General features: G+C 35.1%; 1 protein-coding gene across 2 annotated transcripts in view; it reads left to right on the forward strand.

Annotated features, from left to right (window-relative positions):
• The window catches only part of PPP4R3A (protein phosphatase 4 regulatory subunit 3A), a 37422-nt gene that overhangs the window by 9086 nt on the left and 4617 nt on the right, over positions 1-23719 (forward strand). The window contains exons 2-11 of one of the 2 annotated variants that reach the window (XM_054567136.1): positions 2905-2960; positions 6208-6306; positions 9944-10561; positions 13118-13195; positions 13277-13393; positions 13821-13976; positions 15991-16122; positions 16224-16326; positions 17771-17929; positions 23095-23264. In XM_054567136.1, the coding sequence (XP_054423111.1) occupies positions 2905-2960; positions 6208-6306; positions 9944-10561; positions 13118-13195; positions 13277-13393; positions 13821-13976; positions 15991-16122; positions 16224-16326; positions 17771-17929; positions 23095-23264 (1688 nt within the window). The remainder of the gene's footprint in view (positions 1-2904; positions 2961-6207; positions 6307-9943; positions 10562-13117; positions 13196-13276; positions 13394-13820; positions 13977-15990; positions 16123-16223; positions 16327-17770; positions 17930-23094; positions 23265-23719) is intronic. The other variant, XM_054567137.1, reaches the window with a different exon arrangement.

Below are 23719 nucleotides of genomic sequence, written 5' to 3' on the forward strand. Positions count from 1 at the left end.
GGGGAGATATGGAGAGAAAGACACAGTCATCAATTAGTTGTTCCATTTATTTATGCATTCATTGGTTGATTCTTGTATGTGCATTGACCAGGGATCGAACCCTCAACCTTCGTGTATCGGAACTGTGCTCTAACCAACTGAGCTACCTGGCCAGGACCTACACTTGAACTTTTTTAAAACAGCATTCACATGCCATATAATTCTCCCATTCAAAGTGTGTAATTCAGTGTTTTTATAGTATATTCTCAGGGTTATGCAGCTATTACCTCAATCTAATTTTAGAACATTTTGTCTTCTCTAAAAGAAATCATGTACCCATTAGCAGTTATTATCCATTCACTACCCATTCACTCCCTGTTCCTGCCAGTCCTAAGCAACACCTATAGATCTTTACATTTGCCTACTCTGAACATTTCATTAAAATGCAGTCATGTAATAATGTGGTCTTTTGCCAGTTTTCAAGGTTCATTCATGTTATAGCATGTATCTGAACTTCATTTCTTTGTACACCTGAATAGTATTTCATTTTATTTATCTATTCATCAGTCTTTGGACATTTGGATTGTATCCACTTTTGTGCTATTATGAATAATGCTGCCGTGGACATGTGTACATGTACATGTACATGTACGAGGTGGGGCAAAAGTAGGTTTACAGTTCATATGGAGACTATAATAATAGTAGTAGAATAAACTCTTTCACATCACAGCTGTGAGCCAACTTTTGCCCACCCCTGTATATGTGTGGATATGTTTTAATATCTCTTGAGTATATACCTGGGTGTGGAATTTTTGGTAACTTTTTTTTTTTTAGAAAGAGAGGGAGGGAGGGAGAAAGAGAGGGAGAGAAACATTGATATGAGGGATAAACATCTATCTCAGTTGCCTCTCGCATACCCCTAGCCAGGGGGATGTGGCCCACAACCCAGGCGCTACTCTGACTTGGAGTCAACTGGTGACCTTTCAGTTTGCAGGACGACACCCAACCCACTGAGCCACACCAGGCAGGGCGGTAACAAATTTTTTGAGGAACTGCCGAACTTTTACAAACTGGTTGCCTTTTTTTGTACCTATAAGCAAAAATGTATGAGGGTTCCCATTTCTGCACATGGCTGTCAACACGTGTTATTGTCTGCCTTTTTATTATAGGCATCCTACCTTGTGCGAAATGGTATCTTATTTGTGATTTTAATTTGTATTTTCTTAATGACTAATGATGTTAAGCGTCTTTCCATGTTTATTGTGAATTTGTCTATCTTCTTTGGAGAGAGTCTGTTCAGATCCATTGCCCATTTTTAAATTAGGTCATCTTTTTATTACTAAGTTGTATGTTCTAGTTACCAGTCCCCTAGAAGATATGTAATTTCCAAATAATTTCTCCCATTCTGTGGTTTGTCTTTTCATATTCCTGATGGTATTATTTGCAGCACAGGAATTTTTAATTTTGATCATTTTTGGAGGGGTGGGGAGTGGTAGGTTGTGCTTTTGTGCAGTTCAGCATTTAAAGAGATATTACTTAGTGTGGTTCTATGACACTACACTTCTTGGTGCTTCTGAAATGTTATAAAGTAATCCAGTTGTTTTGTTCACTCTATTATCTTATAGTTTCCTAGAGATGGACTAGAGGACATGATATTTCAAAGTAGGTTTTTTTAGAATGTATTTTTTCATAGAAACCATGTTTTGAATGTAATTACATGCCACGACCCATCTTTAAAAAGTTCGATGCATAATGTACTTGACATAGTCTGATTTCATTGGGAAATAATAGGATAAAATTTTTGTTCTAGTAGTTAAAACAATGAGAATATTTACAAAGATAGTTGGAGACTTAATACTTTTAAGGACTGTAGACATTGAGTTCATTCACTTGCTGCTGTTTCTTATGAGTGTATCACTATGACATTTCTTAAAAATTACCAAAATAAAAATCCAGTAATTGTGCATAAAGAAAATTGAAGGGACAGTGGAAAATTTATTTGATTATCCTGGCAAAAGTTAGAACAAGAGGAAGAAGATTAAACAGAATTTCCTCTGGAATGTGAGAATATTTATCTGAACTTCAGCTAAAATTAGTAAAAAGAAAAGAGACCTAAGAAATGGGGTGTTGGGGATACAGGTGGGAAAAATATGGAGGTTGTTTAGTTACCTTAAGTACAGAAAGGAAAAGATTTTGGGTTAAGCAGTTCACCCGTGCTAGACATAGAGGGAGGATTAGTGCCAAGTGGGAGGCTGTTCGTGTGCCTGGGGTATTTGCAGATGAGGTCATCACAGCTTGGCAAATGCTGGTATTTTATTGTGTAACACTTAGCACTGTTATGAGCACATAGAAGTGTACAATACGTGGTCAGTAAGTCACTAACGTGAGACAGTATCATAAGTTACTAAACAAATTTTAACATAAAAGCAAGCTAATTAAATCTGGAAATGTTAAGAGCATTCTTTTGGAATGGGCAAAGCAGCTGTTGTTATATGAGAAGAAATGAAAGCTTAGGGTGAGAGACAGGTGCAGAGAAACCTGCTTCTTCTCAAGCATTTTGGGCCAGAACCTTGTCTTTAGATTAATGTGTTGGGGTATAGCTAGGAATTTGTGGATGAGGGGAGAGGTATAAGTTTAGTCTTAAAGTTTGCTCTTTGTCACAAAGTGGTAGTTGTTTTCCACATATCATGAGTCTTACTAGGCTACCAAGGGGGAAAATCTATGAATATGCAAATTAGTTTACAATGAGAAATAAACTGATTATTTGAAGATGGAGAAGTGTGGTGATTGCTATATTATAAGAAGTTTCCTTAAGTGAAGTTGTATGCGCAGCACACCTTCAGAAAAGGAAATATGTGTGTATGTAATACATAACTTTGCAGCTTTGCAATTATGTAATGGAATGTCTTTTTTTTTGTTTCCTAGGCTCTCTACTTTTAGAATCCAAAATAAATCCTAACACTGCATACCAGAAACAACAGGTAAAAATTTGAAGATGTGTTTTATTTTGCCTACTATACCTCTCAGTTTGGTGATTAAATGGAAATTTACCCTCTGATTCCTTACAATGAAAAACTCAAAAACAGATTACAACATATTTTGCCAGCCTAATTTCAAAAAGTTGATTTCTACCAATTTCTCTTGTGTGGACAGCAGTCCTTTTAAATTAAAAAACTTGAGTTAAGCAAAGCCTGTGTTCCAGATAGTCTAGCAGCTGAGCCTTAGTAATTGAAAATTAAAACTAAAACAGTTTTCTCGTGTCTGTCAAAAGTTCTTTTTTTAAGAGACCACCGTTGTAATCATTAGCCAGTAACACAGCTAAATAGTAGAAGCTCCTTTCTTTGCTGTTGTGCATGCTAGTGCAGAAGGAATACTCACATCCCTGTTTAACAACACAGTGTAGATAAGAGTCTGATTTCTTACATAGCCCGAAGAGGTCTTATAATGATGTTACAGTGTTTAAGGCAACTTTCAATTTGAGTATGCTCTTTCTTGTACCTTTCTGATGTACGAAAGATTTTTGCAAGTAAATCTTTCCCTCACTTAGTACCTACTAGCACTATCATCAAACACTATTTATTCAGCACTCATACATACACTGTTCTACAAAGTCAGTGAAATTGGTATGTTTCCTCATTGCCCTGAAGGTGCAAAGATAATTTACAGTAAACAATATTACCAACATTCATACATATATATATTACTTTATCATTCATATACCATTTTATAAAGTGCTTTGCTTCATCATTGACACTAAAATACTACTAGAAGGATCTTTATTTTACCCATTAGGCGATGCCTAAAGATTGTGACTTGTTTGAAGTCACACAGAGCGTACCTAGGAAAATTTATTTTAACTCCTAAATTTATTTAACGGTGATTTATTTGTCCAAAAACAGTGGTACAATGTGATATTTTCCTGATATTTTAATGGTCTACTTAATGCTTTATTGCATTTAGTGTTAAGGAAATTTTTAGGTTTGACTGGAATGGTTGGAGACTAGAGTATTTTGACTTCGATATTTTATACTTAAATATATAAATTCATGTTTTGAGGTTCTGGTCAGCTAAAATATAAGAGCATATCCTAAGAAGACAAATTAGGTGTATTTTAGTTTAGTGTTTAGTAAGAAGATCAGGTGTATTTTAAGAATGAATGCATAAATCCATGCTTTAACCTTTAGGCCATTGGGTGATAAACAGGCAGAGTCATTTGATGAAAATAAGGCTCTTCTAGGAAAACTGAAGAGCAAGGTATAAAAATTCTGTAACTTCCAAATTTGCCAAATGGATAATTAAGAGATGTCTAGCTGTGCCCTAATGCAAGCCTTCAAATGATTCTGAATATACATTGTAGCAGAGCAGTTGCTTACAGTTACATTAAATCTGTCTTATTACTAATGTGATAGTGATTTTGGGCTTTTTCCTATGGGTCTTATACTATTACCATGTTTAATAATAGTATGTATTATACTCATTTTAAAAATGAAGATACTGCGGTTCAGGGAGATAACCCACCTAATTTCTGGCATGTTGATCTTACAATGTCCATGTAAATAATTTTGAGCCTGAACAGCTATTCATCACTGTGGAACAGATTGCCTACCCGGCATCTGTGATCACTAGCAGTCCTTGAATATAGTTGAAAAGAGGTCTTTAAAAATTCTGAGTAAGATTATGGATTTTCACTAATAGCAGTGCTGCACACCCAGATCAAATGATCATTTACACACTTCTTTCTGGCATTACTTACTATTTCTTTCCTTCCCTCCCTCCTTCCCTTTTGTGGCTGGCATTACTTTAGTTCAGTAAGAGATTATATTGGTCTTATGATGGACAGTTATATACTTGACCACACAGTTAATCTACAAGTTTAGCAGACATTTTTAAACATGAAATCCATTTGTGTCCAGTAAGAGGTTTCTTGGGTAATGAAGAGTATTAGAAACTGCCATAGTAAAAATATAGGTCCTTGAAGGTACCTTAAAGGTAACCTAATCCAGGAACTTTATGCACCCTGATAGATCCTCAGCCCACCTTTTTTTGGCTCCTTTCAGTTACTTATTAGTTGGATTGAGTTATTTTTTTCTCTATATTGTACTCAAATCCATCTAACTCTATAACTTCTCTTATTCTTCTCTTTGGACTAGTTTGAAAAAATGCTACATGATAGCGGTTATATTGGGCTTTTAAAAAATGTAATGCTCCTGAGTGCCATTCAACATGTCATAGGCCTCTCTCAATAAGAGGGCCCTTTTTCCGTTTTTAAAGATTTTATTTATTTTTAGAGCAAGGGGAAGGGAGGGAGAAAGAGTGGGAGAAAACAACCGCAGACGTGGCCCACAACGCAAGCATGTGCCCTGACCAGGAGTGGAATCAGCACCGCGTTGTTCCACAGGCCAGCACGCAATCCACTCAGCCACTCGGGTCAGGGCTGGGCCCTCTTCTAAAAAAATGGTTGATTGCTATGAAAGAGTGTGTATGTTTATTTACTGGCAGTAAGTTTCACAAGATACCTAGAACCTATAAATATTGTAAGACACATTATTTTGTGCTACAGGGAATATAAAATGATCTCCACATTGTAAGTGTAGTGTTTTGCTAGATTACATCTTAATAAAAACTGAACTGTTTATTAAATTACTACCATTAAAAAAATGAAATGAATAGGAGTAGAGGGGTGGTAGGAGCTTGCTTCTTGAACCACAGCACTGGTGAAAGTTAAAAAAAAATCTGTTTAGATAAATGCTCGCATATTACAAATGTAGCCAGTAATTTGAAGGATTTCGTGGGCCCTGTGTACCCCAAGTAAAAAATACTTGATGTTGACAGCAGAAGAAGGAGCTAGGTTTCTCAATCCCATCCTCTCCTAACATGCCTTAGTTGTTATTAAATGCTCAGACCTTCTCTTTGGGCATAAAATATAACAATATGCAAGCATAGGATTGATATAATGTTTACTTTGTATGTTTTAGTACATTTAGACTGTAAGCTCATTTTGTTGTGCTCATATATTGGTTAAATTCTTTAAGAAAAATAGTTTTCATTTTATAGATTGGATAAAGTGACATGTAACAAGGCATAGGTAATTATCAGTATCAGTGTTTCAAAAAGTAAAAATGGAATACTGTTCTCAATTTCTTGTTGCTTATACATTTGCCTTACACATTCAAGTAGTTTTTGATAATGTATGTTAATCATTCAGACTTCTTTTTTTTTCCTCTCAAGGATACTTTGATTGTGTGGTCGGAAGCTGAAAATTATGATTTGGCCCTTAGCTTTCAAGAAAAAGCTGGATGTGATGAAATTTGGGAGAAAATATGTCAGGTAATTTTGAAAATTAGAAAACCAACATACTCTCTTTAAATATTTTGGGTTTTTGCTATGCTTTCAGCTACTACCCAGTATTTTAAATATATATAGGGGTTGGCAAAAGGAGGTTTACAGTTGTAAGTATGCAAAACACAGTTTAGTCTTTTATTATTTATTAATTATTGCATTTATTTGTATTGCAGCTGTAAACCTGCATTTGCCCATCTCTGTACACAAGCATTTCAACTAGATCTCTTAAATTCACTGCTTTCTATGAAAAGCCTGATTTATAGAAAAGTTCAGTTTCTTAACATCAAACTATCCAGCCCAGACCTTTGCTGTATGCCCGAATTTTCTGTCCAGTTGCCTTTGAGAGCTCCTGTTAGTTCCCAGTTGCATCTCAGATTTAATAGTCCAAAACCAAACATAATCTCTTAGACCTATTCATTCTCCTATCTCTTTCATCTCAGTAAGTAATCATCCAGTTGCTGAAACCAGGAACGTGAGGGTTGTGTTTATCCTTCCTTCACTCCTATTCCTTCAGTCTCAACTATAAATCTTAAGTCCATTCACTTGCCTTAATTTTCACTTGGTTTATCATTTCTTTTCTTGCCTGGTTTATTTCATCTTGACTGGTCTTTTCATTAAAATCCATACCACAGCTAGAGTGATCTTTTTTAAAAAGCAAGTCTGATCATACCACTTTGTTAAGTAACTTCTGTGGCTCTTAACGGTTTCTTCAACCTCATCTTGCATGCTCTAGTTGATTCTGGAATTTCCCATTCAGTCTATAATTTCCATAATCTTTTGAATGCATTTTATGTGCTCCAATGGCTTAAGGCATTGGCTCTTGTTATGGTCTCATTTAGACCGTTGCATCCTAAGGACAGTTTCTTTATTTTAGCTGGAGAATAATCTTCAGATATTCCTAATTCAGTCATTGTCAAGGTTTAGTCCTTGGATCAGCAGCATGAGTATGGTCTAATAGAGCCTTTGGTCAGATTTCTGTGTAAAGGACAAGAGCTAAGGATATTAGGCTTTGGGGGCCACATGGTTTAACAGCTACTCAACTTTGCTGTTTTAGTGCAAAAATAACCATAGATAACACATCAATAAATGGGAGTGGTTTTCTTATTGTAAAACTTCATTTACAAAAACAGATGGTGGGCCAAGTTTGGCTGTAGTCGGTCAGTCCTTGCTTTGCGAGATTCTAATGCACCCTGAGGATTGAGAACCACTGCCTTAGTATCAAGCCACAGTGTTCTGGAGACACAGTTTTTCCTTAACTTGTAGAATTTATTTTTGCTATATATTCTACTCAGCTGTTTTTTTCTGCTATAAATGAACCTGCCTTTTAAGCTGTCCCTTCCTTCTCTTAACATGTAAGAGGCTAACATTTATATCTGAATTCCTTCTTTGCTTTCTGTTTCATAAAATTGTTTTTTATAGCATATTCTTCTAGAATTTGTCCTGTGGAATTCTACCACAAAAAGAGAAGAAATTAGGGGTATGCTAAAATTACTGGCACTCCTTCAGACCCGTCTTGTGCTCCTTCACCTTCCTGAGTTGCACTGTTGCACTCTGGACCCGCTCTTCTATTAAGCCAATATTTAACTTAGACTGGCATTTAATCTATTACCATGTCTGGCTCTCCTTTAATATAATTGTCTGATCTTTACTGTACTTTTCCTTAGTCTGTAATACCATAAATTTCATAGTCATTTTCATTTTGGTCACAGGTAACATAGTACTTGTATACCTTCTCTGCAATAACTTTTCTAGGCTATTGTATGTTTTTCTCTGATCTTCTCCAACTTTTACATAGTTTATGTTCAGTATTTTGTTTCTCAGTCACTCTTTTACGGTCCTGTCTGTACTTCTCAATCATTATTTCTGATCCTGGCTTATCCAAGAGAATTCTGTTTTGTTCTTTGAGATCTTACATGTTTCTAAATGTTTTGAATCCAACTCACCATTTTAGATCTAGAAACCATTTTCTCGTATACTCTTTGATAGAAGTTATGTCTGGGTTCATCTCTTTTTAATTTTTATATTTTTCATGTCCTTCACATTCTCATTATCTTCATATTTGTCCAGACTGACTTCTAAGATTCATACTTTCTCTTAATGAAAGCTCAATGCTAGCTTATATCTTTCTTTTATTTTCATTCTTCTGTTGTTCCAGTTCTGAAAGTACGACTGAAACATGTTTGTCAAATTGTACAATCTCACCTCGATGCCCTGAGTAGATTAGACTCCAAGAGTATCCTAAATATAGGTCATTTTGACTATCTTCTTAACCTTTATATTTGTAAATTAGCTCAAGAAGATAGTATTTTCATTACAGTAAAAGCTCTTGTCCCTTTTCATTTGTTTTTTTAATTAAATGCTACCATTATTCTATAGGTAAAGCCATGATTTCAGTATTAGGACTCTAAAGTAAATAACAGATCCAGAGCCAAACTTGAGATCATAGGAGTTACAAGCTGTGAATGTGCCTAGCCTCCTTTCAGTGGTCTGCCCTCTGGGTCAAGGTCAAGATGGTATCACCTTGTAGCATATTTTAAGACATATTCCAGGTCTTCTTCCCATCTAGTGTCCAGCAATCACTTATAACTGTGCTTAGCAGTTTAAGTTTCTTGGCCATTTTATGTAAGGCCCAATTTTTCCATACTTCTACCATTCAGTTTTGCCTATGGGGCTGCTTTAGTGGCGGTCTCAAATGATAGGGCCAAGAGAGTAAAACTGCTTTTATTTAAAAATATGTCTTTGGCCTTTTGTAAAAATATTTTTTAATCTTAGTTATCTTTTTATAATTAGAGCTTTTACACTGACATAAAATTGGGGTTTAATGACAAACTTTAGGACTTTGGAGGGTCCAGAAAGCTACAACTTTGTGTATGTAGACAGGAAAACTTTTCTGTTGTTTTCGTTCCTTAACTTTTAGCAGATATTCTTGGGGATAGCTCTACTAAATATAGGTTGCAGTTACTTTTTCCTGGTTTCATTTCTGTATGTGTGCACTTGTTTCCCACTCAGTTTACGTAATCATATTCTGGGCTACCAACCAGCGTTTCCAGCAAATCAGTGACCCACTTTGGTCCAAAGCCAGTTGGTATGTGCTCTTTGGCCATTGATTTCTAGAGTTGACATTAATTATTTTCCTTGTTGCTTATAATAACATATATTTTCTATGGTCACAGCATTATGATATTTTTAAGTTTATCTTTGAGGAGATTGGTGACTCTCCTGGAGCACAATGCAGTGAATGTTCCTGAGACTTGCCCTGGTCTGTTAGAAGGGAGGGCCATGGGTATAAGATGTGGGTGGATGTTTTAGCACAGGCCTCACAGTGAGGGTCTGCAGGGCACACCTTCTACACGGTAACGGAGCATATCCTAGAATGTTTCTGTTGCTGATCACTCTTGCACTGATGAGGAAGCTCATCCCTTTGAACTAACTTCCTTAAAATTGAAAAGTATATATTACTTATAGAGATGTAACTTAGAAAAGTAGGCAGTTGGGTCAGATTTGAAGGAGTATTAAACTTAAAAGTTGTCATTATAGTTTCTTACATCTCTTGTATTTATGTAAGAATATTATTTGGATTTGCTTGATTATATTGTCAGCTATCATAAATCTGATTTAATAGGTTCAAGGAAAGGACCCTTCAGTGGACATCACTCAGGACCTTGTAGATGAATCTGAAGAGGAGCGTTTTGATGATATGTCATCGCCAGGTTTAGAATTACCATCTTGTGAATTAAGTCGCCTTGAGGAAATTGCAGAACTTGTGGCATCATCTTTACCTTCCCCCCTGCGTCGTGAAAAACTTGCACTAGCACTGGAAAATGAGGGTTACATTAAAAAGCTTTTAGAGCTTTTTCATGTGTGTGAGGATTTGGAAAATATTGAAGGACTTCACCACTTGTATGAAATTATCAAAGGCATCTTCCTCTTGAATCGAACTGCTCTTTTTGAAGTTATGTTCTCTGAGGAATGTATAATGGATGTCATTGGATGCTTAGAATATGATCCTGCTTTATCACAACCACGAAAACACAGGGAATTTCTAACAAAAACAGCCAAGTTTAAAGAAGTGATTCCCATATCAGATCCTGAGTTGAAACAAAAAATTCATCAGACATACAGAGTCCAGTATATACAAGATATGGTTCTACCTACCCCTTCAGTCTTCGAAGAAAATATGTTATCAACACTTCACTCCTTCATTTTTTTCAATAAGGTAGAAATTGTTGGTATGTTACAGGTGAGTTTGATTATTCTTTTTTCCTGTTTAAAAAGATACCTACTTGATCGATACCATTTGAACTATTGTCTTTAGCAGAGGTAGTTTCATGTTCCCGTTTAAATAACTAAATTTTTTTAAAGTATTCCCAGTCTTTTGGGTCTGGTGTTTCAGGCTGTTTGCATCAGGATTGCCTAGGCTACAAATTCCTGGATTCTGCACAAAACACAGAATCAAAATCTCTGAGCTGGCCAGTAACCTACATTTATAACACCTGCAAATATATTATCCCATAGTGTGTGAATTAGTCTATTCTAACTGAAATAGAAGTTTGCATAGTGCAAAGATTTGTGTGTCATATACATCCCATGTTTTTTGTTTCTTTGATTCCCACGATACTGTAATAAAAACAGATACGTGATATGACTTGAAAGATATAAAGCCTTACCTCAGATCTACAAACAATAATTATTTGAAACCTGGACTTGTTCAATAAAGCAAGGAGGCAAATAAGTATCGGTACAAGCTACTTTGTGGCACATACTATAAATAAAGCAGTAGATTTAATTTTTGTGTCTGTTCCTTTTTAGAAAAAATGCTGTATTTTCAGTGTCCTTGGCCTTTGTCATTCTTTAAAAAGGTGACTTCAAATAGAAGTCAGTTTTACCAAAATTGCTTTCCTGGAACTAGTAATCCAATTCATGTTAATTTTACATGTTTTCTGTTTATTTAAGACATGTCAAAAATAGTATAGACAATACAGTCTGGTAAGTATAATAGTAATCCTCTGTACTGTGTATTATAATTGATAATGGAGGAGGAAGAAGAAGGGTTTTGGTACCAATTTCCAGTTGTTCTTTGATAAGGAACTGGTTTTTACTAGCTACCTAATGGGTCTGTGTTCTGGTCCAGTTTTGATTCCTGGTTTCCTTGGATAGTCCTGAATGTTACTGGTCCTTTTCTTCAGCCTCACATGGTTCTTAATTTTGTTAGACATTGATTTGTCACTTCTGTGTTTTCTTGGTCTTTATACCGGTGCCAGTTTTGCTGATTAAGTATGAATAAAGTTAAGTGCTTTGGTAAGAAAGGAGAATTTTACAAACTTTTGATGAGGAGTGATAGAGATATAATTAAAAGCAGTTTTTACCCACCTTAAGTACACTATCATATCCCTTACCTTTGCCTTCTCTCTACATAACACTATTAATCATTCTTATTCTCTCTACTTCTATATATCAAGTGGAGCAGTTCACAGAATCTTTTTTTAATCATTTGATTTCCATTTCATGGAATACATTATATCTGGGATACATCTTGAAATTTTATGCCATTTGAGGTATGACCTATTTGTACACTTTAGGAAAAAAGTAAAGGTGGGAATAACCAATTCAGTATCACTGAAAATGTTTTTCAAACACCCAGAACAGGAAAATAGAGTTATAATTTAGTAGGAGACTGTGTACACACCGGTATGTGTATATATCTTTAGACTTAGGCGTGTCTATATGGCTGTAGTGTTGAATTTACTCCTAGCTCAGATAGTGTGGAATTAAAATATAACAAAAATCTTAAAAATAGGGATGGAAAAAATGGAACAGGGTATTAGGAGGTCTCTGCCACCCACTGTGGTTGGGCTTGGGGGAAATGTCTTAATCTGTCTCAATTATAAAATAAGAGGTAAGATAACATCTAAGTTTCTTTCCAGGATCTGTACTCTGACTTACCCTGCGAGAGTATTTTTTGAATTCCTTTCAAAATAATGTAACGCATATTTATGTGTATAATATGGCTATTTCCAAATAATAGATGTTTCTAAAGTTCTGAATGTAGCTTTTTAAAATATTGAATAATTTTCTGTGTCTTTAAAACATCAGGGAAGCTTTGTCCTCATTTTTATCTTTGTCTGAAAGGTTGTAGAACCTTAACTCCTGGCCCTGGCCAGGTAGCACAGTTGGTTATAGCATTGACCTGCTACGCCTAGGGTTAGGGCACACACAGAAATCAGCCAGTGAATGTGTAAGTGGGTGGAACAACATACTGACACGTACCCTCCCTCCTTCCCTCCGTCTCTTCCCCCTCCTGCCTCCTTCCCTCTCTAAAGCAACAACAACAAAAAAAACCCTAACTTCTAAAGTTAAGGTTATGAAAACCGTATGAGAACCAGGGTTCTGCAAACTATAGGCCATAACTGTTTTCGTAAATAAAGTTTTATTTGAACACAGCCACACTCATTTATTTACATACTGTCTCTGGCTGCTTCCTCTTATAAAAAACAGAGTTGCGTGGTTGTGGCAGAGACCATATGGCCTGCAAAGCCTAAAATATTTACAGTGTGCCCTTAAATGGGCTTAGGAAATAGAGCCTTGCCAAGTTATAAAGAACAGTTTTTCTGTATAAATTGCCAATTTATCCTTTAGTAGTTTAGTTTTTCTTTCTCTCTTTTAAAAAACAGCATCGCCAATACTTTCTTTCCTTTTTTTCCAGTTATTGCAATTCATATCTTCTATGATGGCATCTTGAAAATATTTTATTATACTCTTACCATTAATTAGCATAATTTATCCTTTGATTTTATAGGAAGATGAAAAATTTTTGACAGATTTGTTTGCACAACTAACAGATGAAGCAACAGATGAGGAAAAAAGACAGGAATTGGTAAGAAATTTCATATTATAAAGGACATGAAACTAAAACAACAGACCTTTTATAGTCACTTACCCTTTTTCCTAATTTCAGGTTAACTTTTTAAAAGAATTTTGTGCGTTTTCCCAAACGCTGCAACCTCAAAACAGAGATGCTTTTTTCAAGACTCTGTCAAACATGGGCATATTACCAGCTTTGGAAGTCATCCTTGTAAGACTCTTTCTCATTTTTAAATACCATTATATTTTTAATCTACAAAAGTAGTATATTTTTACATAACATGCCAGTATTTGATTATAGCCAATACTTAATATTAGCTGTGTATTACATAACATTAAAACTATACAACTTAAGTATTAGAGTTCTTAAATAGTACTGAAAGACTACTCAGGAATTTTTTATATTTTTAATAATAATTTGTTAAGTTTGCAGCCTGCTGACATGTTAAAGTAGAAAAGTAAATAAGAATGAAAGTATAACTTTATCCATTGAACAAGGGTTTTAATACACAGCAGAATATCTTTGATCTCTTTTCTCATTGCAGTGTTTTCTTTTAATGGGTTAGGTTTTGATTTTATGTAGCCGTAAGTTCCCTATTTTTATAATTATAGGAGACATAAGTGCTTTTTATCTGCAGGGCATGGATGACACACAGGTGCGAAGTGCTGCTACTGATATATTCTCATACTTGGTTGAATACAACCCATCCATGGTACGAGAGTTTGTCATGCAGGAGGCGCAGCAGAATGATGATGTAAGTAAGAAGTTAACAGAGCAAAAAATAACCAGCAAGGTAAATATTATTTGCACTAACAGTAAGTATTTGTACATGGGGAGCAATAACTGTATTTATTTAAAATTTAAATAGTTGACGTTTGGGAAGAGTGTAGCCATAATGTCATATGGCCTGTTCTTCCCCTTAATTGGCTCCTGTCTCAGTTTTAAAGTGTACCTTACAGCAGTTATTTAATAATGGTCTACCTCAGTGTCTTTTAAAAATTTTGAGATCCTTAATTCTGAAGTTAACTTTATTGTTTAAATCATTGAATCAATAATTTTTTTTTTCTTTTAAATAAAGATTTTATTCCCTGGTAGAGAGAGGGGAAGGGAGGGAGAGGGAGTGAAACATCAGTGCATGAGGGAGAAATCGATCTGTTGCTTCTCACATGCCCCCAGCTGGGCCCACAACCCAGGCATGTGCCCTGACTGGGAATCAAACCGTTGACCTTTCAGTTCTCAGGGCAGTGCTCAATGCACTGAGTCATACCAGCCAGGGCTAAATTGTTATTCTTTATGTGGAATTACGGATAACTTTCCTAGGAAAACATTGACTTTGCTAGGGAATGATTCTCAAAATCATCAAGAATGAAGAAATGAAGCACAGTCCCTTAGAAAGTGTTTAGGGTGCCTTTACTGCCTACCCATGGGGAACAAGCTATTGTCTTGTTCATGCACACACATACTAATTTTAAAATAAGTGAGGGAATAAGATATCTTGGCAATGGGAAGCGCACTCCCAGGATATATGTAATGCAGCATACGTGATAGCCATTTGTGTGTGCTCTGTTCTATTTTAAGATAATTAAAGCAATGATTCTGATTCCCCCCCCTTCTTCCCCCATAAAATTGTGAAAGTAATTTTTTACTTAATAATAAACTGAGATTCTGCCCTGAACTCCTTAAGGCTTGGGGGGGCGGGGGAGGTGGAGACATCCCCTTAAGGCTAAAATTCTGTATAGAATTTTTTTCTCATATTTTTAAAAAATGAGGAAATAAACTTACATTTTAGAAAGATACTCATGTGTAGTGATGTCAAAACAAAGTAGAATGGTAACTTCTATATTTAAGGTTTTTAAAAAAATTTTAATGTCAGAATAGGTGCAGAAAAGTACAAGTTTGAACTCTTACATATTATCACACTTTTCTTTTATAAAATAGTCCAATCTTGAAAACCAAAATATCTATATTAAAATAAAGGCTATTCTTGTTGGCGCTGCGACCCACTAGTTGAACATACATTGTTGTACTTTACTCACACACAGTAGGTTTCTTGATTCCCAGTCTTAATTGTCATTTTCATATACTGTTCTTGTTTTCTTTTTGTCTATCCTACCATTGCATGTATAGGCAAGAGCAGGGATTTTTCTCATTGAATCCTTCTCAATTTTTATTCACTCTTTGGGCCAGGAACACCAGTCATAGTAGAACCTCAGGAAAACCAGCAGTCAATTTTCTATGACACTTGGAATCTATATAATACATTTATTCTCCTGTTGTCCTCTAAATACTGTAATCTTGCTTTACCCAATTTCAAACATGCAGGTACCAACTAATTTTTTCTTAAAATGGAAACTTTATATTATTCCCGTAAGTTGAGAACAGGTATAGATATCATTTGCCATGAATAGAAGTAATCCATAAAAATTCAGTGAAAGTAGAATAAAGTTATAAATTCTAGCTAAATATTCTTACTATTAAAACTATGAACCTAAGGCCCATTACCTTTCTTCTGGAGAGAGTTTGTTTTCAAGAGGTGTAAAGATTATTAGCACCAAACTGAAACTGTGTTTTTGCTTTAGTCAGATTTAAAAATACTAGAAAAAACTAACTTTCTTTACAGTATTGTTTAGTGTAATGTGTTTATACTACATTTTAGGGAAACAATGCCATATAACCTATTTAAGTCAGTCATTTCATTTCATTTGTAGTTACTAAGACAGAGCTAGGTATAATGCTGTAGCATGTCATAGTATGTACTTCTTCCATTCTCTCATAATAAGTGATCCTTTTTGTATTTTTCTCACCAGGATATTTTGCTCATCAACCTCATTATAGAACATATGATTTGTGATACAGACCCTGAACTTGGAGGAGCAGTCCAACTTATGGGCCTGCTCCGAACTTTAGTTGACCCAGAGAACATGTTAGCTACTGCCAATGTAAGCCATGGGCGTGTCTTTGTTTATCATGCTAGTATATTGTTTATTGCTGGTAGGAACCAGTGCAGTTAAAGTTCATGGAAGTGTTTTTGATTCCTTAGAAAACAGAAAAGACTGAATTTCTGGGTTTCTTCTACAAACACTGTATGCATGTCCTCACTGCTCCTTTACTGGCGAATACAACAGAAGACAAACCTAGCAAAGGTAACATAATGCGGGTTGGTAGTACTTTGAGCTTGAATTCTGAAACGTACAGTTAGTGTTAATATAAAGGTCTAATGTATTTTCAAAAGTGGAGTTCAAAGTAAAATTCTTTAAAGTGTTATAATCAAGATAACAGAAAGGTAAAAGAATGTAAGAAATACTTGTTGCTTTCAGAATTCAAAGAAAAATTTTTGTTAAAGCAATATTTGTTTTTCATTTGCATTTATATAGGTGAAATAAATAGAAGGAAGTAGTTATAAGTTCATTTTAAGTTATTTTTACTTGATGTGTGTAGTAGAGCAAATTACTCAAAATTAAGCTATTTTTATTTGCATTGAGGATTATTTTTGTTTTAATTATTTATTATTTCTTCATTTTATTCCTTTGGCTTTCAGCTTATGTGTGTCTGTTTAATCTAGAAAGTGGTTTTAGGATCTTCATTTGGAAATCCCTTACTGAAACTTTGGGAATACATCATTTTGTCATATGAATTATCAATATAGTATTTTTTTTTAAATCCTCAACCAAGGACATACTCACTGATTCTAGAGAGGGGGGAGGGAAGGAGAAAGAGAGGGAGAAAAACATGGATTGGTTGTTTCCTGCACACGCCCCAACTGGGAATGGAATCCACAATCTTCAACCCCTTTGGACTGCCCAGCCAACTGCTCCACACTGGCCAGGGCTCAATATAGTATATTTTAATTTACAACACCACTTAGGAAATAAAGGTTAAATTACCTTTTTTTATGACTCTCGAATCAAGTCTTGGAAACATGATACTCTTCCTATTTACTTGATTGATATTAGGTAAAGTCTGAGGCTTCTTTTCCAAACCCACATGTTCAGTTCATCAAACATTCATTGAGAGCCCATTGCATGGAAGGCATGTTCTATGATCTTTAGGAGGTTAATGGGGGGATTGAAAAAAGTGAGTAGAATAATTTCAGAGGCTTGCTGCCTGGTGAGGAAGCCGATCATTACAATTCATTGTGGATTCATATGCAAAAAGGAGGCACAGAAGATAACTTTAGATAACTGATTCGTAGGAGCAGAGAGGGTAATTCCACCAAAGCCCAGATGTTGCCCGACAGGACCTCCTGTGCTGTGTGTGCATCTGCTGAGGGATGTGTTAAGACATGGAGGAGCATTCTCACACTTTGGAATAAAGCAGATCTAATAGATCAGTATCCCGTCTCTGCTTTACTAACTTTTCCAACTTGGGTCTTGGGTAACTAATTCCTCATAGATTGTTTAAATAAGGAAACATGGGAAGCGTTCTTGGCACATGGTAGGCATTCAATTAATATTAGTTTCCTTTTTCTTAACTTTAAGATATTTGCCTTAATAGAAGGGATTGTACTTGACTGGAATTTGGATTCTTACATTTGGGGAAGAAAAGAATATTAGCCATTAAATATAAATTTTGTTTTGTTTATTTTAGATGATTTTCAGACTGCTCAATTGTTGGCACTTGTATTGGAATTGTTAACATTTTGTGTGGAGCACCATACCTACCACATAAAGAACTACATTATTAATAAGGACATCCTCCGGAGAGTGCTAGTTCTTATGGCCTCGAAGCACGCTTTCTTGGCGTTATGTAAGTGTTGCTTCTGGTAGACTTGCTTGTCTGTGTATTATCATGTTGTTGGTGTCTTTAGGTCTCATTGCCTGAGAAGAAGAGATCACTGATCTCAGGTCAGGAGAGCAAATACTAAACTACACTGATATGTCGTTGTGCCTCATTTTGAGCAGGTGATTGTCCTGACTCTCTTTTCTGTTATACAGCAAAGGGGTTAAGAGTGTATCAATAAAGTATATTACCTTAGAGTATTATATTCCACCTAAGTATTATATTTCACCTAAGATCATTTTACCTCAGTTATTATTTTTTAAACAGTGCAGCATCACTAATGACAAATCAAGCTTCCTACTTATGAGACTTAGAGTCACACATGAAATTATGAACATTTTCATAATTTTAAAACTTTATAGCTAATATACTGAGTTCCCAAAACACAATCTAAGATACAGAATGCCTAGCACAAATGTCTACAGATGGTTCATTTGTTAATTCCACAAATAAGTTTTTCCCAGCTTTATTGCAATATATTTGACACAACATTGTGTCACCTCAGTTTAGAAGAGGGGTGGCAAGCTACAGCTGTTGCCACATCCAGCCTGTGGTCTGTTTTTGTACAGCCTGAAAGCTGAAAAATGGTTTTTAGGTTTTTGAGGGTTATTTAAAAAAAAAAAGCAGCTAGAAATGATATGTGGCCCCCAGAGCATAGAATACGTGCTGTGTAGACAGACCTTTGTCGGAATGGTTTGTCAACTCATTTGGAGCAACAGATAGTCTTTTAACACAGTTGCTTTTAGCCACACGTGTTTTGCAAAAATTGGCTTTCATTGTATTCATAAAGACTGTACTTAATTGAAATTAAAAAAAAAAAAAACATTTTCCTGAATTGGATACAGGTTAATCCAGGATATTGTGGACCATGTAGCAGCCAGCCTTTTTTTGTTAAGCTGGCAGTTCAATTTTAGGGGTACCCTAGAGGCTTATTAAGAGATGTTTGCTGGTAATTAATGCCTTTTAGTTTTTATAGGTAAGTTTGGTTGTTTTATTGTTGTTGTCGTTGTTAAAGACATGGTAGTCGTATACTAATTAGAGGCCTCAACATACATATCCGATTTTGCTCTTTTTTTACTTCATCCACAAATAATTTTGCCTGATTTTTAAAAATATCCTTAAATTACGAAAACATTGTTTATATAAGGGTATTTCTGATGTCAATTTATCAACATTTTATCTTAAAATAGTATTAGAAACAGGTTTCTGTCTAAAAAAATTCAGTCAGCTTTCTTTTTATCAGGGTAACAGTTGTTATAGTTGACTTAGTTTTTTCAGGCCAGTGCACACATTGCAGTATGTACTGAGAATACATCTGATCAGAGAATATTTTTCATTTTCCAATTTTCAGATATTCCGTACAACTAATTTCTGGTAATTATCCAAATCCTTCGATATTACCTAAGTAATCTTTTTTCAGCCAAGAGTAATATGTAGCATGGGTGGCATTAAACTATATTGCCAAAAACAGCAAAAAATAAATTATTTTGGTTTTATCCTACTTTGGCATATGTCTGTGAGCTTATTTTATTAGCACATGTGAAAGAAGGGCTTTTAAACTCATGTGCATTTTCCTTACATACCTGTCACAGCAGAAGTGAGAACCCCAAGATCAAGTTGAGAGGGAGTTTATAATGAATGCTGCTTTGAATGATGTCACCGTAGAAGATTTTGTTTGAATGTGGGAAAGGGGGTTTGTTAGTAGATGGGACAGAATGGAACAACAGAATTAATAAAAAGTTTATCAGTTTTATTTCAATTTAATAAACACCAACTGTATTTCACTGATTCTAAGATACATATTTTTATGCATTTATCATTTCTCAAATCAAGGTGAGTCTTAACAATGGCACGTCATGATCTGTAGCTCTTTTTGTTCGTTCATTTTGTTTTCTTGGCAGTGGAAAAGATAAAGTTCTTTTGCAATCATTGGCATCTTAGATTTCAAAAAGTGTGATATATACCTGGTACTAGGAAAATGAAGATGGTTAAGACCTGGACTCAGCTGTCAAGGGGATCAGGTTATGTAGGAGGATGGTCTATAAAAATCAAAACAAACAACATCTTAAGCACTGCATTGTGATGTGTTTAGATGAATAGTGGAAATGGTTTATTCTGCATGAATGAGGCAGATCAGGAAAATTTTGGAAGAATTGAGCTTCTCCTCGTCAGGGGAGAGTGACGTTCATATTAGAATACACAATTCAGATGTGCAGATGTAGAAAAGTATGGTGTGTTAGTGGTTTGGTATAGTAGAACACAAGTCCCATGGGAGAGTGGCAGGCAAGGCCTCTTCTTCGGTTCTTTCTCTCATTTGGCTTACAGTATTGCCAAGGAAATTTCTTGTAATTTGATGAGAACTATGAAGAGAATCATTACAAGTTAATGAAAGTTTATATTGTAGGAAACTTAAGCATGGCAGATAAGTCTTAGTTGTGTTTTATCATTGTTAATATTTTCCAAACTAAGTTATCATTAAACCTAACTCTTAAATTATTCTCAGTGTGGCTGTCTTCCCAGGATTGAGAATGTCAGTAGCTTCTGAAAGATGCCAGTCAGTAGGAGTGAGCTCTTTAGGACTGGTTTTGCAGTATACAGGAGGAGTTTTTATCAAGGCTTTCTGAAAGAACTAAGTAGAAATTTGAGAAGATTTACTTTTGGATTTCTGAGAAAGAAGTACATTAAAATAAAATACTAGGTATAGTTTTTAAGGAAGGGTTTTATAAGTAAATTTAGATGCATACTTATAAGGACAAAAGATAATGAGTGTTTAAATGTAAACAGTTTGGGGACTCGGGGAGACTTTTCATATCTGCTGCCTCTTTTTACATTTTTATCATATTTAAGGACAACTAATCAACTCCGTAAGTGAGACCAGCAATACTTTCAAAACTTAGTCTTACACGTTAGATATGTACACACAGGCACACACATATACCAGTGATATCCGTCTTCTTTCTTGGCCTTTTCAGGATTCTTGGATTGAACATTGTAACATTTTAGCTCATATCTTTCTGTTGTCTGTATTTTTATTGACAAAATATGGAAATATGGAAATCTTATATAAGAGGAATGAGATTAAGTATGTTGGAGATGGTTTTATTTAGTTGTATCATTAGTTACATATGAGGCGTAGAGTCTTGTGTATGGATTACTTATTTTAGAGATAATTGAAACTAAGCACAAAAGACTCCTTGCATGCTAATAAGGAAAGTTAGAGGTGTAAGTGGAAGCAGAGTGCACTTTACATTGAAAATCCTGTGGTTATGCCAATTTGTCCTATCCTGAAAGCTTTCTCTAAAACCCCGTTGAGCAGCTTGACTTGACAAAATGCACGGGTAAATTTTTGAAAGCAACTTGTTATTCAACAGCAAAGAATGGTGGTTGGATTTTTTTTGATGCAAGTTTCTTTTTGGGGTGGGGTTTGGGTGGAAACAACACAGTTTTCTGTATAAATAAATGAGGGCAAATGAAAATGAGAGGAGCAAAATAAAAAGACTGTTAGAACTGCCTTCTGTCTACAGGAGCAGTTTCTGACAGAACTGCTCTTGAGATAGTGGTGCCACTGGCACTGGTCTTGGTGAATTCTTGGAAGGGAGCTTCTTTTCACTGACCTAGGAACTGCCCAGAAACTGCACAAAGACCACGGGGTTCAGCTAGTGTGTGTGATAGTAGGACACAAGTCTCCACAAAGCCGGCAAAGCTGGAGTACAAATTCTTAATAGCTCTTGCCTCAGCTACTAAAAGCTTAAAATTTGGCCTTAGCAGCATGAGCTCTAAAAGTATAACAAATGGAACTAACTGCCTAGGTTACTTTGTCTAGTAACATTAAAAGAAGAACCAAACTCTAAAACCATTGTTTTGGGAAAATAAACCCTTGTTCGGGGTTGACTTAAAACACAGAAAGATGCCTTTTACTGTTTAAAATGTCTTATTTCACCATGCTTATGTATTTGAAAATATTCAGTAGTTTAAAAAATAATATGCAATTACTATTCTATAAACTATTTTGAAGTTCCCTGCCCAGAGTGTCTCTTCAGAAAGAAACACTCTTAAAGTTGAATTGTTAAGGCAGTTTATAGTCACCTGTACCTAATTGGGCATTCACTTGTGGACCTCTTTTCTGCCAACTGAAGAAAAATTGAGCTGCTTTACTCCTCTGCCTTCCCACCCAGAAACCGTGTCAGCATGGTTGCCTGGCTACCTGCTCATGAAGGACTTGATTAATAACAAATTGGCAATTTAACGAGCCACTTCCATGATCTCCAAAGAAACCAAAATACAAACACAATATTTAATCTTGCCAACCGAAGACGATGTGACTGCATGAAGTGAGTATGCTTTTTTGAACTGTTTACAATAACTGGGGCATTAACTTACTGATAATCTATTTAGGTAAAGAGGGCTTTGTTGAAGTCTAGCTGTTTGTATATTTGGATCTTGACGAATGGTGACTCAACTCCCCATGCCTCAAGATGTAAATATACCTTTTAATCTGTAAGTTAAAGCCTAATTAATTGTAAAAAGAAAAACTGAAAAAATTAAAAAGCATACTCGCTGCAATAAGATAGAGGACCACATTTTAAAAACAACATCCTCTAAATTTATTTCTAAACTATGAGAAGGCAAATTTTGGGTCATGCAGATTTTTGTGGTTTATAGCATTTCTACAGACACATCCATAAATAAACCAGTGCAACCCATGAATTCTGATGCAAAATAGTGTCCAAAAATAATGATCAAATTATACAGTGGATTGCCCTAAAAGCAATGGTTTTTCTATTGTTTTGAAGATAGCTATAAATAAGGATATGTTTAAAACTCTCATCTTAAGAAGTATGATAGGTTAATTCATTTCTTAGCCCTATCTTAGCTTCTGTTTCAGATACAAAGTACATTCCAGTCATTAGTAACTTCCAGAATTTTTCTGGCTCTCTAAGACTTGTGTTCTGTTATGACAAACACTACTTTTAGAACGCATTTTTCTGATAACCCTTTGGTAATCTTCAGGTTCACACTTTTGGAAGCAATAGCATCACTGCACAAAGAGCTATATTAATTAAACAGTTCTTTTTGTAAGTCTAAAATATGGAAATGTGGTGTGTAATTTGAAAAACACCTCTTTGTTTCAGGTGCTCTTCGTTTTAAGAGAAAGATTATTGGATTAAAAGATGAGTTTTACAACCGCTACATAATGAAAAGTTTTTTGTTTGAACCAGTAGTCAAAGCGTTTCTCAACAATGGATCCCGCTACAATCTGATGAACTCTGCTATAATAGAGATGTTTGAATTTATTAGAGTGGTAGGTTCTATACTTTTTTTAGTTAGAATTTTGGCTTTAATTGTTTGAGAAACTTGAATATACATCAATGATACTTTGGCTTATTTGAGATTGTTTTATTTGAAGAGAATTTCTAAAAGAAAATCTGTGTTACCCAAAAGCTTTGTGAGAGATTCAATTCAAACTAATAAAAACTAAAATAATCTCTCTCAGCAGCTATGACTCCTTATTACAGGATAGTTCAAAACTGTTAATACTATTGTAATCATTTTTAAAAAGTAAAATTATATTTGATAAGTATTTGGATGTGGTTTTGTGTAACTTTTTTGACTGTGTATTTCTCCCATATATTTCTAAAGAGCAATTTTATAGCCAACTCCTGAATCTTTAATAATATATTCACCAGTAGCTCTCAAACATTGGCATGTATTAGAACTATCTGTGGCATGGTTTTTAAAAAATTTTGGTAAAGTTTA

The sequence above is a fragment of the Pteronotus mesoamericanus genome, unplaced genomic scaffold (assembly GCF_021234165.1).
Source record: "Pteronotus mesoamericanus isolate MK-2021 breed Mesoamerican mustached bat unplaced genomic scaffold, CSHL_Meso_final contig_182, whole genome shotgun sequence".
Taxonomy (NCBI): Eukaryota; Metazoa; Chordata; class Mammalia; order Chiroptera; family Mormoopidae; genus Pteronotus; species Pteronotus mesoamericanus.